Source organism: Lampetra planeri, chromosome 19 (assembly GCF_965212315.1).
Source record: "Lampetra planeri chromosome 19, kcLamPlan1.2.h2, whole genome shotgun sequence".
Classification (NCBI taxonomy): Eukaryota; Metazoa; Chordata; class Hyperoartia; order Petromyzontiformes; family Petromyzontidae; genus Lampetra; species Lampetra planeri.
This window is the reverse complement of record NC_136125.1, coordinates 86,526-101,213: the sequence shown is the minus strand read 5'-3', so window position 1 is coordinate 101,213 and position 14,688 is coordinate 86,526. Positions and strand designations below refer to the sequence as shown.

General features: G+C 51.2%; 1 protein-coding gene across 3 annotated transcripts in view; it reads left to right on the top strand.

The window, feature by feature from the left end:
• Window positions 1–14,688, top strand: part of UFSP2 (UFM1 specific peptidase 2) — a 38,012-nt gene that overhangs the window by 4,487 nt on the left and 18,837 nt on the right. For all 3 annotated transcript variants that reach the window (XM_078602712.1, XM_078602711.1, XM_078602713.1), the window contains exons 4-5: window positions 887–947; window positions 12,245–12,405. In XM_078602712.1, the coding sequence (XP_078458838.1) occupies window positions 887–947; window positions 12,245–12,405 (222 nt within the window). The remainder of the gene's footprint in view (window positions 1–886; window positions 948–12,244; window positions 12,406–14,688) is intronic.

Genomic DNA, 14,688 nt, shown 5'->3' with positions numbered 1-14,688 from the left:
GCTAAACACCATTGTGACTCCATATAAGTCACTACAGTAGTAAGAGATGAGAAAAGCAAGATAAGGTGGGACAAGACCATGAAGGGGTTTATAGACTAGAGTGAGAAATGAAAACAGACAGTGATAGTAGGCAGGCGGCCAGTGGCATTGGGAAAGTAGAGCAGAAGTGTGGGAATTGTGGGTTAGGTTAAAACTGGTCCAGGCTAAGGCATTTTGTATCTGTCATTGGAGAAGAGTGAAGGTGTAGGCAGGAAGGCCGAGAAGAAGAACATTCTCACCTGGTTGAGCAAATTCAACTTGAATACTGCCTGCTGATATTTTTCAATAACAGGGCCTAATGGAGAGGATCTTGGCCAATAAACATCTACAGTATCTGGCAGTTGAGCAGCATTGGTTTAAGCAAGCCTGACCGTTGATGAGACATGGATTGTTGAAACTGGTCGAGTGTTTACCTTGTGTTGAACCAACGCTGCAGACAATTAATTCCCAGAAGGCCGTATGGCCGATAGGATTTGTAAAAAAATATTTAACTTTTTTTATGTTGAGAGACAGATATGTGAAGGAGGCATATTGTCTGCTTGCTTATTTAGTTGTTTTCAGTAAGGTCAGGTGGCTCACCGGTGAGCACCTCAGGGTGGGCAAAATAAACACCACTTTCTGGGGAAGTCAACAGTGGTTATCCTATGGATAGACTGTCCCCCACCATAGAAATGTGGAGAAAATACACTGCTGGCTCAGGGCTCTAAATGTGAGATGAGTACCAACTTCATGCTAATTTGAATAGTAAATCACAGTGAGAAAGGTCAGATTAAGTGATAAACAGAGCATCTGCCCATTTGCTGAGCGTTCTCTTGTGAAGACAAAAGAGTGAATCGTGTTTGGGCAGGGATGCTGACGAGACCCAAAAGAAGCTGCAAGGCAAGAGGAGAGAGAGAAAGATCCAACAGGTGAGTTGTATGACCAGTGCTTGGCAAATTTGCTGTTGAGATCATGTTCTTGGTGAAGTTTACATCCTGTGTATGTTGTTTCTCTGTTTATATCATAGCACAAGTTACACATTTCAAAATTACCCCCAAAATTGTAAATAAGTATCCCTGATAAACTGTCACCTCGATCTCCTGGGAATTTAATAAAAAGGTTTTTCCCCTGTTTTCTGGCAACAAAACTGAAACCTTTTTACAATCGGTGCTAGACCAGAGGACGCCAAAAGGCGTACAGCTCAAAGACAATGCACTATCAAAGTAATGAGGGCTCAGGGTAAGCATCTACATCATTAGACCTCCTTTGCCAGTACCAAAATATAATAAAAGGTTTCAGTTTTGTTGCCAGAAAAAAGGGGAAAAACCTTATTATATTTTGGTACTGGCAAAGGAGGTCTAATGATGCTCCTGGGAATTGTTTAAAATGATATTTTCGAGTTCTCATTTGGATAAATAAACCATGTCTGGCCACACTCTTTTTCTGTCTGGTATCATCTCAGCAGTGCCAGCTCTGCACTCTAAACTTTAAGCCACCCAGTCACCTATAACTCAACTGTATTTTAATAAACATTTGAATAGCCCTGCAGTGTACTTATTCAAACTCAGGTATCCAGATTTATTGTCCACGAGAGGGAAGTACCCAGCGTTGCCCGGAGGAAAAATATATTTCAAAACTTGTCTTAAAAAATAACATATCCATATGTAATGCGAGCGCAATCGGGGTTCGCTGCTGGCCTTTGGGCCAATCACATGGGCCGGTGTATTGGGGGGCGGAGCCAGTATGGGGGCGTATGTGAAGGTCCCCGCTCACCTTGGGTCCAATTGGAAGCGAGGTGAGTGGGGGCGGAACCTAGGGGCGGAGCCAGCAGGGCACGAGGGAGAGGCGAGATCTGGAAGGTTCAGAAGCACGTGGTGTGGGGGAGGAGACAGGGTCACGTGGTGAAGGGGATATAGGTGAGAGCCCGGAAGGGCTCCGGGTCAGTTGTTGGAGTGAAGAAGCGGGACCACGTTGGGTGGCCGGAGGGAATCTGCGCCATTAGCCACGTGGCCGCAGGGCTTCAGCACACCGTCGGCCAGCGGTGTGCGGAGCGGGGGAGCTGGAAAGACTGACGGAGGAGCGTGTGCGGGGTGCGTCGCGAGGAGCTGCTGGTCCGGTGTTGGGACCAGCGGGGTGCGGGTGTTAACCCGAATAAAGACTGACGGAGACCAAGCAGTGCAGTGGCGAAGTCCTTTATTACACATACACAAATACTAAGTTATTGTGAAAGCCTGGTATGCCGTTTGCCCATTTGTCCATCAATACAATTATAAGAGGCATGCAGAAGTTCAAAAAGTTGTAGAAAGTGGGAGTAAATTGTTGATCTAAAAGATGAAAATTGTCGACCCCCCCCCCAAAAAATATTTTGACCCCTGCGTAGGCATATATACCTACACACCCTACATACGTAGTGAGTCCAACTGAGTCGCAGATGTTGTCTTGGGAGCAACACTATTAGATAAATCAACATAACATAACACAACCTACACTTGGGTGTTTGAATGATCATATAGCCATGCTATGGCAGAACTAGACACGGTTCGCTATCCTGGCCCGGACCACAAGCTGGGTCCCGGACCGCGTGGCTAGAGGCTTCTTTTACCCGACGTGGATCTTCATCACCGGCAACGCGAAGAACCCCGAATCCCTCACGGGGCCCTCGTTATATCGGCCTGGGCTGGGGCTGGCTCTGCCCCTCGCCCCGCCCACCTTCTGATCTTTTGAGCTCTTTCCCGAAGGCTCCCCAATGTAACCCTGGCTGGCTGACACTCCCTTTTGCTCCCTCACCGGGAGCCCGCACCGCACACTGTACGTGGTGCCTTTGCGCTGACCAGCGCTCCCCCAAGCCTCGCTAGGGCTGGTACTACACCCAGTAAGCGGGCTACACATAATGCCAACACATCCGCCGTGGCTTCGTAAGCCTGGCACCACACAGTGAAAATCACAGTCACTACACATACAATAAAGTGAGTAGTAAGGACACGGGCCAGAAGGAAGATCCCAAAGGGGGCGTGGCCGAGTGCGGAGCAAGGCCATGCTCAGGGGATAAGAAGGGGGTCCTGTGAGCTGAGCGGGGCTGTTCTCTGGGATCAACCCGTCGTGCTACGGTCTTCGGCACGACATTGTGGACCAGGCAGCATGTTAGCTGACCTGGTCCGATAATATAGTTATCCCGTCAAGAGTGTATATAGTTATGTAGTTACCCTGTTGGGGTGTGTAATAAACGTGTTGCCTCCAAGTTAGAAGTGTCTGTCTTCGTGGAACCCACTACCGTAGTATCAACAAACTCTATAGTATAAATACTGACTTTACAGTAGTATCTAATGACTATAGTAGTATCTACGGAATCTATAGTCGTATCTATTGACTCTAGTAGTATCCACTAACTATATTCTCCCCAGAGTGGCCTCGCCGCGCCCCTGGCCACGCCTTCTTTCCCGAACTGTCTCCGCCAATCCCAAACATCCCCCCATGGTTCCCTCCTGTAATTATCCCTCCACCCACGCACCCTCTCTCTCTTTTCGCACTGTCCCTACATCACCCCCCCCCCCCCCCCGGCTATGGATGCGGCTATTTGGTCGGGCAACGGCCAGGCCATTGGCCTCCAAGAAAAATACTCAACCCCAACAAGGACAAATTTATTTTCCTTTTGCGTTGTTGGAAAGGGCCCCAGAATATCTAGCGCGACCAATTTGTTAATGCGGGACACCGTGATAGATTGTAAAGGGGGTTGAGATTTTTTCGCCGGTTGCTTGCGACACGCACAATCAGTGCAACTTTTAATGAAATGGAAGATATCATTAGACATTCCCGGCCAATAAAAATCTCTTTGCACCGTAAGCAAGGTTTTCCGGTGCCCAAGGTGCATCAGCTTGTCAACGTGCACTGCCCGTGTCAACCTACCTCGCAGGCCTGTGGGGACTACGATACATAATCTGCCCGAAACCTCATGCCACCCTATAAGGAACCCTTCTCGGATGACAAACCTGCGAGATCCACTTACGGCTGGGTTTCTTCTGATCAAGGTCCACGCGGCCTCGTAAGTTCAAGAGGGAGACATCCTCCATCTGCAACTTACCCCATTCTGCCCGCGTGACGCCTAGCATGTCGTCCTGATGTGGGTCCGCCACGGCGAGCGGCGGGTCACCTGAGGCCGTTACAACCCCAGTTGACCTGCCCCCAAGCAATCTACACCGGCCTGCACCCGCCTAGCATGCACAAGGGTCATTTAACGGCAAGCGCGACAACGCATCGGCATTCCAGTGCCTCACACCCCAGCGGTAAACCACGCAGAAGGAATACTCTTGGAGTAGTTCTAACCACTGAGAGAGCTGGCCAGATGGCTGGTCCACTTTCAAGGAGAACTGGAGGGCCGCGTGATCTATGCGGACCACAAATTCTCTGCCATAAAGGTATGGCCTATACTGTTGGACAAAGTACACCATAGCCAACAATTATCTACGAGTGACACAATACCGCTGTTCCGCGGGTGATAGGACGCGGCTCCCGTATGCAATTACCCTTTCTACCCCGTTCTTAACCTGGGACAGGACAGCTCCTATATCCATGTCACTAGTGTCCGTCTCCATTATGAACGGCAGGGAAAAGTCTGGATAGTCAAGAGAAGGCGTGTTGGAAAGGTGATTGCGCAACGCGGCGAACGCGGCCTCATCCTCTTGGCCCCATTTAAATTTCTGATTCTTACCTGTCAAGGCATGCAAGGGTATAGCAATCGTCGCAAACTGAGGAACAAATCTCCGGTAGTACGATGCAAAGCCTACAAAACTGTGCACCTCGCCTACCAATTTAGGGGTTGGCCAATCATGCACACACGTAGTCTTATCAGGATCCGTTGCGATACCCTTCGCACTGAAAACATGACCCAAATACCGCATGGAAGTCTGCAAAAAATGACACAGCAGGTTTAACTTAAGGTTCGCCACCCATACCTTATAGAGCACCATCCGCAACCGCTGCAAATGCTCATCGAATATTCTGCCAAAGACGATGATGTCATCCAAATAAATGAAACAAGAGTCCCATTGTAATCCAGACAACACCGATTCCATAAGGCATTGGAAAGTGGCCGGGGCTCAATGTAATCATATAGGGAGGCAATTAAACTGGAACAGTCCCTGGGGCGTGCGGAACGTCGTTTTGGGCTTGGACGCTTCATCTAAGGGGAGTTGCCAAAACTCAACAGTAGGTCCAGAGTGGAAAAAAAACGAGCGCCCGCCAACACGTCCAGAGAATTGTCCATACGTGGCAGCGGGTAAACATCTGCCACCGAAACCTTATTCAATCTATGGAAGTCAATGCAAAAGCGCAAGCTGCCATCTTGCTTCTTAACCAACACCATGGGGGCTCCCCAGGGGCTGGTTGAAGGTGAAATTATGTCCGGTGGATGTCGAGAAGGACGTCGAGGACGTCGAGGGCTGAACGTCACTCCGGCATCCCTGCGCAATATGCCCCGGTTGTGCACACCGGAAGCAGGAGATGGAGGGTCCGTGAGGCAGAAAGATCGTCCTTTTCCCGGGGACCCAACCTTGTGGTGGAGGGGTGACCTGTCCCCTAGGAACCCAACCTCGCGGCGGAAGGGTCGCCTCTCCCCTGGGGACCCAACCCCGAGGTCGTCGCGGGGTGTCCCCTCGCCGCCAAAGCCATCTTGCGAGGCAAGTGGCACATTCGGCACGCCAGACCCCGGCAGGTCAACAAGTGGGGATGAAGGGCCAGCACGTGGGTCAACATAGGGCTTGAGCCGCGGCGAGTGAACATACCAACGACGTTGGCCGTACTGGATGCGAACACTCTGGGGATTCCGAATGTCCACCAACCTCACAGGCCCCCGCCAAGGCCTGTGCAGTTTAGGGGACGTACCCACTGGCACCTGAGGGCAATGGAGCCATACCATATCGCCCACCGACCAAGGCATGTGAGTTTGCGATCGACGCGCACACCTCTCGTTCCATGCCTGCGTACGGGCCGTCGCACATCTGGCGGCCTCTCGCGCCTCCGTAACCTGTTTAAGCGAGTCCCGCACGTGGTCAGGCAAGGAAAGGGACGGTTGTTTCCCCCGCTGCACCAAGTTGCACATCAATTGAGGGTACATTTTCACGGCCATACATAAGGAAAAATGGCGAATATCCTGTGGACGCGTGCGGGATCATGTGGTATGCCGCCAGGACGCCCGGTATGTGCAAGTCCCAATCGGTTTGTTTTTCACTCACCTGCAGCGATTCCAACCACCGAGCCAATTGACCGGACGGTTGTTCTAATTTCAATGAATATTGCAAGGCAGCATGGTCAGTGCACACGAGGAATTTCCTTCCATACAGGTACTGGCGAACAAAATGTACGATTGCCAGCAATTCCCGTCGCGTCACGCAATAGAGCGTCTCGGCAGGAGACAGAACCCTGCTGCCGTATGCCACCACACACTCGACCCCGTCTTTCCGTTGCGACAAAACGGACCCTATGCCGATGTCGCTAGCATCCGTGTCAAGGATGAACGGCTGGGAAAAGTCTGGGTAGTCGAGTGTCGGAGTGGTGGCCAGGCGATCCCGGAGAGACTGAAAAGAGCACTCCTCTTCCGGGCCCCATTTAAATCTCTGATTCTTCCCTGTCAGAACATGCAGCGGCTTAGCCAGCGTCGCGAAATTCTTAACAAATCGGCGATAGTAGGATGCGAACCCTATAAACCGCCGTACGTCGCCCACTGAAGTGGGCGTGGGCCACTCTCGGACACAAGACGTTTTCTGAGGGTCCGTGGACACACCGTCAGAGCTGACGATGTGTCCAAGGTAGCGGACAGATCGTTGCAAAAGGTGGCACTTCTTTGGTTTAAATTTTAGGTCGGCCGACCGCATCCTCTGAAAGACAGTCTCCAGCCGTTGGAAGTGTTCTTCGAAGGTGCGACTGAATACAATGATATTGTCCAAATATATGAGGCACGTTTCCCACTGCAGCCCCGTTAGCACCAGTTCCATCAGGCGTCGCCGGTGCTGCATTCAAGCCCATAGGTAGGCGGTTAAACTCAGAGGCCCTGCGGCGTGCGGAACGCCGTTTTCGGTCTGGACGCGTCATCGAGGGGAAGCTGCTAAAACCTAGAAGACAGGTTGTGGGTAGAGAAGAAATTTGCCCCCGAAAAAGCGACCAACGAGTCGTCCATCCGTGGCAAGGAGTCTGCTACGGATATCTTATTCAATCGGCGGAAGTCTACACAAAACCTCGTTCAGCCATCCTTTTTAACCAACACCACCGGCGTGCCCCAAGGACTGTTGGACGGCGAAATAATATCGGCCGCCAACATGTCGTCCACCGCGCCACGTACGTGTTCCCTTTCTGCAGGGCTCATGCGATGCGGGTGCATACAAATCGGTCCCGCCACACCGGTGTCGATATGGTGCGACAAGAGCGAGGTATGGCCCAAATCCAAATCGTTTTTACTGAAAACGTCAGCGTACTCCGACAATAGTGAATGCAAGGCGCTCCGCTGCGTGGCCGAAAAGGACGTATTTTCCCGGCACAATTCTGCGATCCATCGATCGTCCGAACGAACGGATTGTGGCATGCCAGCCGGAACGACCACCCGGTCCGGGCCCCCATTTAACACTTGTATTAATGGGGCCTGACCAGGCCGAACGATAGTTTGAGCCGCCACTAGGGAAACGATTTAGCCACAGAGTTTGAAGGGGACAACAACACACCCGTTGCATCGTCCGCGGCTTCCAACCGCTTTCGGTAACGCCGCGGGATAAGCATTTGTGTGCCAGATGGTACTTCTACCGTGACAGCAACAATCGCGTTAACAGCGTTCCTGGGGGCGAACGGCCCAGCAGGGACGGCAGGAAGAACATTCTGGCATTTCCAAGCAACCTTGATCGGCGAGTATTTTAACGGGCATCCGACGAAGGAAATCGGTGCCCAATAAGCATGGGACGGCCAATGAACACGAGATCAAAATTGGTCCCACCACGGTGATATTCCCTATAGCAATGCGCACATCTACTCGTCCCAAAATACCCATGCTACCCCCATTCGCAGCAACGCATGTATCGTTAGCCGGTCGGATCCGCGACGTAGGAATAGACAGGAGATGAAAAATAACATCGGAAATGATGGTTGCAGACCCGCCGGTGTCCACCAAAATACGGACATCGATCCCATCGATAGTACCCCGTACCGTCGAGGACCCCGACGCGGCTGCCCACCACCCTTCAAGCCAATTTTTTGTGTAACCGAGTGCGGCATCGACCCAGGTGACCCACAATTCCCTTTAGGAGTGCAAACATGGGTGCGAGTGGATGCGTGATGTGTCAAGACCTGCCAGGTGTCCGATGTGTGCCGACTTGCCCGAGGGTGCCGTGGATCCGCGTCCGGTGGAGGAGATGGAAGTCGGCCCGACGGGAGCTGAGAAGGTTGGAGTCGGCAGCGACAATCCCGGGCGAAATGGCCTCGTCGGCCACACTTGAAACATGTGGCCGCCGCCGCCCGGCAGTCGGTCGCCCCGGTCCCCGCTCGTGGACGTCCGGCCCCGTCGCGCTGCTCGCGCGGCCGGCGTTTCGGGACCCAGCGAGGAACGGCTGCAATCACCTCGTCGTCGCTGGAGTCGTTGGAGCCGTAGACGACACGATGTGGAGCCCATCCCAACGGGGGCTCGTCTACCTCAGGATCACCCGTCCATGCCGCCATCTGGCCCCAGCGTTTGAGGTTGAACTTGGCGTCCAAACAGCGCCGCCCATCGAGACGTTAGCGGTTCGTGGCCGCACACCGGCAATGATATGTTAAGTTCCTGGGACAACTCAATCATTCTAAAAAGGATGAGAGGATCCAGGAGATCGGCTGACGAATCGGGGTAGGCGGCCATGGCAAGCGCCAACAGCGCCCCTCGGTAGGCCAAGGGCGATTCTTCCGCTCCTCGACGCCGCTGCATGAATTTCCTGGTAGCCGCCGTCAGCGGCTCGTAGAACTCCGCCATTTCCGCGAAAGCGTCACGTAGCGTCTTTTTCTTACTCGCCGGGATGGAGCGGAAGACTGCCAAGGAGACGTCGTCCAACAGTGTGGGCAGATCCTCCAGCGCTTCTGCCTCCGTCCATCGCACCGACCAGAAGGCTGACTCGAACCGCCACGTGAACGCGCTCCAGTCGCCCCCGGCGACAAATTCTTTAATTTGAGGAAGGCGATGGCTGCGGTGAATATCCGAGGCCTCGGGCGTGTCAGATCCCGCTCCCCACGCAGCACGCGGCTCCGTGAAGATGGCGTCCGGCGGCCGCGTGGCAGCAGCCCCGCCCAAGATGGCGTCCGGCGGCCGCGTGGCAGCAGCCCCGCCCAAGATGAAGGCCTCCCCCTCTGCGCAGGAGTAATGGCGGACAGCGTTTCCCGCTGAAGATCTTGGTCATCAGCCCTTGGGTGAGTTCCACACGGCCGACCGAGGGCCGCAGATGACGCGACCGCCATTGCAAGATTTAGCAGGATCGTACGGAGCAATTCTATCTGCTCCGCCACCCGACGCCACCCCTCGTCCGCAGCCGGAGACGCCTCCTCGCCGGCCTGTCGTTGATGCACGGCATCGGGGAGAGCGGCAGACGGCGGCAGAGGACCCGAGGCTCCCAGCAGCTCGTCCCCGTCCGCTTCGTCATCTTCATCCGAGGATCCAGTGGGTTTCTTTTTTTGAGGTGCTTGGACATTTTCTAATAATTGTCCAAACGGTCTCAAGAAGCACTTCTGTCACCAATGTAATTAAGGTCGTGGAAGCGACTTCTGGAATCCGGTCTTTATTTGTCTTTCGTTCACAACACTCCTGTCTTACTCCTTCACGCTGCTAACAGACAGCGTGAGAGGGAGAGAGAGAGCGAGACTCGTGTGGCCACGAGGCAGGCCTGGACCCCGCTCCCGCGTGGCCTCACCCTCCGTTCGTTCCAGATCTGACCACGTGTTGTCCGTCTCCACCTCTTTTAATACCCGGGTCACGTGGTACCTTTCCACCAATCCTGGTTAACCTCCATGGAATCTTCTAGACTCCATCGTACGATCTCAGGACCGCGCCCCTGACTCGTCCCCCCATTGGCTGTGGCTAAAGCCAGCAGATCCAATCATCTACTTACAGATGTCACCTTCCCAATACGTCAAGGCCATGCCCCTAGACTTCCCCCCATTGGTTATGGGCCAGGACCGGTAGAGCCAATCATCGTAACGAAGTGTGATCAATCAACCACCCGGATATATCCTCACATTACAATAGTATGTATTGACTCTATAGCAGTATCTACCGACTATATAGTAGTAACTACTAACTCTATAGTAGTATTTACTCACTCTATAGCAGTATCTGCTTACTCTATAGCAGTATCTACTGACCCTACAGTAGCATCTCCCGACTTTACAGTAGTATCTACCAACTCTACAGTCATGTCTACCGACTATAGTCATATATACCGACTCTATAATAGTATCTATCGACTCTAGCAGTTAACTACTAACTTAACAGAGTGCTGTGGTGAGGCCTAGTCCCGTGCAGAGCCCCTGGCCTTGCCTAGATTGCCCAGCCGGCCGAGGTGGCACCGTGGCAGGCTGGGGCTAAGCCGCTACCTCCCCCCCACCACCATCCCCCCGCCCGCTCTACAGTGATAGTATCTCAGGACTATATTAGTATCTACAAACCCTATAGTAGTAACTGCACACCTTGGGGTGGGGGGGGGGGGAGAAGAGGACATCACACTTTGAAGAATTTACCTCAGTGTTGTGTTTTTTTTTTGCATTTAACGCGAATGAGAATTTTTGCCCACCCCCACCGATCGCGTGTGTGTGTTGCTTGGGCAACCACGGGTCAGCTTTTTCGCGCATGCGCAGCTGCGTGTTTTGGCGCGTGCTCAGCGTAGTAATATTTTAATACATAGTAATAAATTGTTCATTTAACCACTTTACATTTGACGGATGGGAAAAAGAAATAGTGATTTTTCGGTCAGGGGCTTATCGCGTCGTACGTTTGTAGTCTGAAATTTAAAGCCAGCAGTTTGTGAGTTAAATGCGTCACAAGGTGTGTCCACACACACGGACACATAGACAGACAAAAAAATTCCTTTTATAGGTAAGATGTTTCTGACAGGAAAAAACTAAAACAATAAAGGAGGACATTTTTCCGAGGTCTCCATTTCAAAATATATTAATTTCAGTTGAACACTCACTTGGTTGGTGACATGGCCCAATGGCAACAAGCCACCCTGATTATTACTGTGGGTTTATTAACCATAGCATACGTGCTGTCTGCTTCACAGTGGTCGATAGAGAGCCTGTGACCTCATTCACAATGAATAGGCCATCGTGTTTTGGTGTCTTGTCCAAATTTGCTAAATTAAAAAAATGACTCACAAAGTCACGCAATTGGCAATACACATAGCAACATTGTCCGCTATTGGCAGACTAATGTCCCTTTGCAGGCCAGCAACTACCCCTGGGGGAGATGCCAAATAAAATATCTTTGTAATGCGAGCACAAACGGGGTGGTTGTGGGCCTCCGCGCCAATCACGTGGGCCGGAGCATTGGGGGGCGGAGCCTGGTCGATGGAGCATGTGGGAGGAGCCACTGCTCATCTCGGCTCCAATGGGAGACGGGGTGAACGGGGGGCGGAGACGGGGGCAGGAAGGAAGGAGGAGTCTGGGTCACGTGAGGAGGAGGATATAGGGGGAGAGCCGGAAGGAGATCGAGAGTGGGAAAGGAGCGAGAATAGGAGGAGGCCACGCTAGGCAGAGCGGGAGCAGCGGCGCCATCTGCCACGTGGCGTGGGGTCGACGGGGCTAGAGGGGTGTGAGTGCTAGCCGAGTGCGGGGCACACGTGGTTAGTGAGTGACTAGCGGAGTGTGCGGGGCACACGGAGCGAGCGGTGTGGCTGGCGCGTGTGCGGAACGCACGGAGAGAGAGGGAGCGGAGCGGCCACCAGCGAGGGCGGCCCACACGGAGCGTGCGCGGGGCGCGTGCGGAGGCGGTGCGGGGTGCGGTGCAAAGAACCAAATAAACGACACAACGGAGATCCAGAAAGCCTAACGGAGTCGTTTATTACATCTTGAGATGAGAAATGATGTAAAGTGCTCTGCAACACCCCGATGTAAACGGGTGATATTTCAACACCAAATCACTATCATTATTCTCATTATTGATTGGTTGGATGGAGAGCATGGAACCGATCCTCACTTGAAGGCTTAACGCTGTGCCCTGTGCTGGAACGTTCAGCCGCTGGTGAACGTGAAGCTACTGCTGGAGCTGACGCGGGCGGAGGGCACGGCAGAGCGGAACCCGGCTCTCCACGTGACAGAGCACTGCGGCCCCGCGCACCTCGCCCGCCTCCGCCTCGACGTGCTCTCCACCTGCCCCGCGCTGCATACCTGGAAAATGTAGGGCACCCCCTCCGCCGCGGCATGGCTACCGCCGGTAGGCGGTCCGTGAGCATCGCGCGCTCATGGGCCGGCATTCTCCATTGTGACTCCAGCTCGACCTCTGACACGGCTCGCCTCGGGTCGAGCCGTGCGGTCGATTTCAAGATGCAAGAATAAGCGGTTCGGCCGTGGCTTGGCTCGCATTCAGCTTGTCGGAATCCTGACCTTGGATGGGGCCGGGGCTCGGAGACGGCCTGAGTTGCACGCGGCTTTGAACCGGCTCACTTGAGGCAGAGCCAAGACTGAGCAAAGCCGTGACAACAAAATGCAGGCCTTAGTTATTTGAAAATGACAAAACAGCACAATGGTATTAAAACGTTTGAATTATTGTTGCCATATTTGGGGCAGAGCGCTCAGGTCCTACCTCCCTGTAAACGATAGAATTCGGCATAGAGCAGTCAGGTTGATTTTAACCCTTTGCCATTCCGAGATGTTTGCAAGTTGCAGGGTGGGTCCCGTTCACTGCTAAATCTCGGAGTGCGCAAGCTGTTAGCATTGGAAATTAATGTATTGGAAATATATGTATAGGCATAGCGCCATTGTTTTTAAAGACATTGCCCTCACCGCAGAGAACCGTAGCGACACTACAGCACTCTATGATAGCTGGCGCCAAACTGTGCGATGCCCTCCCATATGGCCTTTTACAATTCCATTCCGTACGTTATCGGAACAGGAAAGGTTTAATGATGGAGCACAGTACTCAGTGATCCACTCCAGTTTCACGTTCACCGGTGGTCAGTCACCTCCTTATCACTCTTGTATTGCTGCTATCATGGCTACTATCCCAATGGACTTCAATCAATGATTAATCTTATATTTAGGACTCATTCTACCATCCACACTGTTCATACTGCAGGTGAAATCCACTCACCCACTCACTCACCTACACTCTCACCCGCCACACTGCAAGTCCCAACACATATTTGTGGTTTTACCCTTGCACTGCTGCACTTTGAAATTCCTTCCCATCATTTCTTTCTCCAAGCTCGTATCATAATCTTTCTCAATTCAAGAAACGCATTGACTCAATCAGGAACCAGAATCTTAATTTATCAAGCTCTTTTTCACAGATGTCCATTAGATGACTCTTAATTATTATAACTTTGATAGTGCCGTTTGTAGCTAGCTGCTTGACATTTTGGGCCTTTTGGTCTGTGCTCAGCAAATGTTTAAAATAAAAACTTAACATGTATAATTTTCGGAGATAATATCATGATTCATAATTGTTTGATGGTTAGGCCATGTAAGGATCTGACCAAATTATTGTCGTTAAGACAACATTTTTGTTAAGTGGCTCTTAAGATGACCCTAACAATTATCGCCCTATATCAATCTTATCACCACTGATTCAATTATTTGAAAAATCATTAAATACCCAAATAAGTAAATATCTTTCAGACAATAAGCTGTTGCTCTCCAAACAATCAGGATTTCGTAAAAGATACAGCACAACTACCGCTGTCATAGACTCCCTTAACTTTGTTTTCAATAATCTACAGAGCAAATAATGCTGCGCCTGCCTATTCCTGGATTTATCTAAAGCATTTGACATAGTAGACCACAGAATCTTACTAAAATAGACTTAGTAGCCTATGATTCACCAAGCACACAGTTAATTGGTTTAAACGCTGCCTCTTCACGAATTCAGAAATGATCCACTGGTAACCTGGTGTCAAACACAATTGAAATCCATTCTTGGACCCATCTTGTTCTAGCTTTATGTCAATTACTTGGGCACACAATTAGAACATTCTAATATTAACATATTTGTGAATGACTCTGTTTTGATGGTTACTGGACACTCCACTGAAGATGTGTACAGGAAATTACAAAGCGATTTTAATACAATTCAACATCATCTAAACTCACTCAAGCTGGTTCTGAATGCCAATAGATCAAAAGTTATTTGTTTCTCTCCAGGGAAAGGACAAGCAAGAATTTTTTTCTAAACTATGCACGCTGGAAAACAAACAAATCGAACAGGTTGATAAAATAAATTACCTTGGTCATTTTCTAGGATAACATTCAATGCACTGGGAGTAATGCTAAATTAAAAACGAGCTCTCTCTACTGACATAAACATGTCTTACCAGCTCAGTTTTGTTTATTTTACCATTATTTAACTACTGCGACGTGTATCAATCCACCTCCAATACAACACCGAATAAGCTCATTCCCACTTATCATTCCATTCTAAGATTTTCTCTGAATGCCCCTTATCAGACCCATCATTGTGACTTG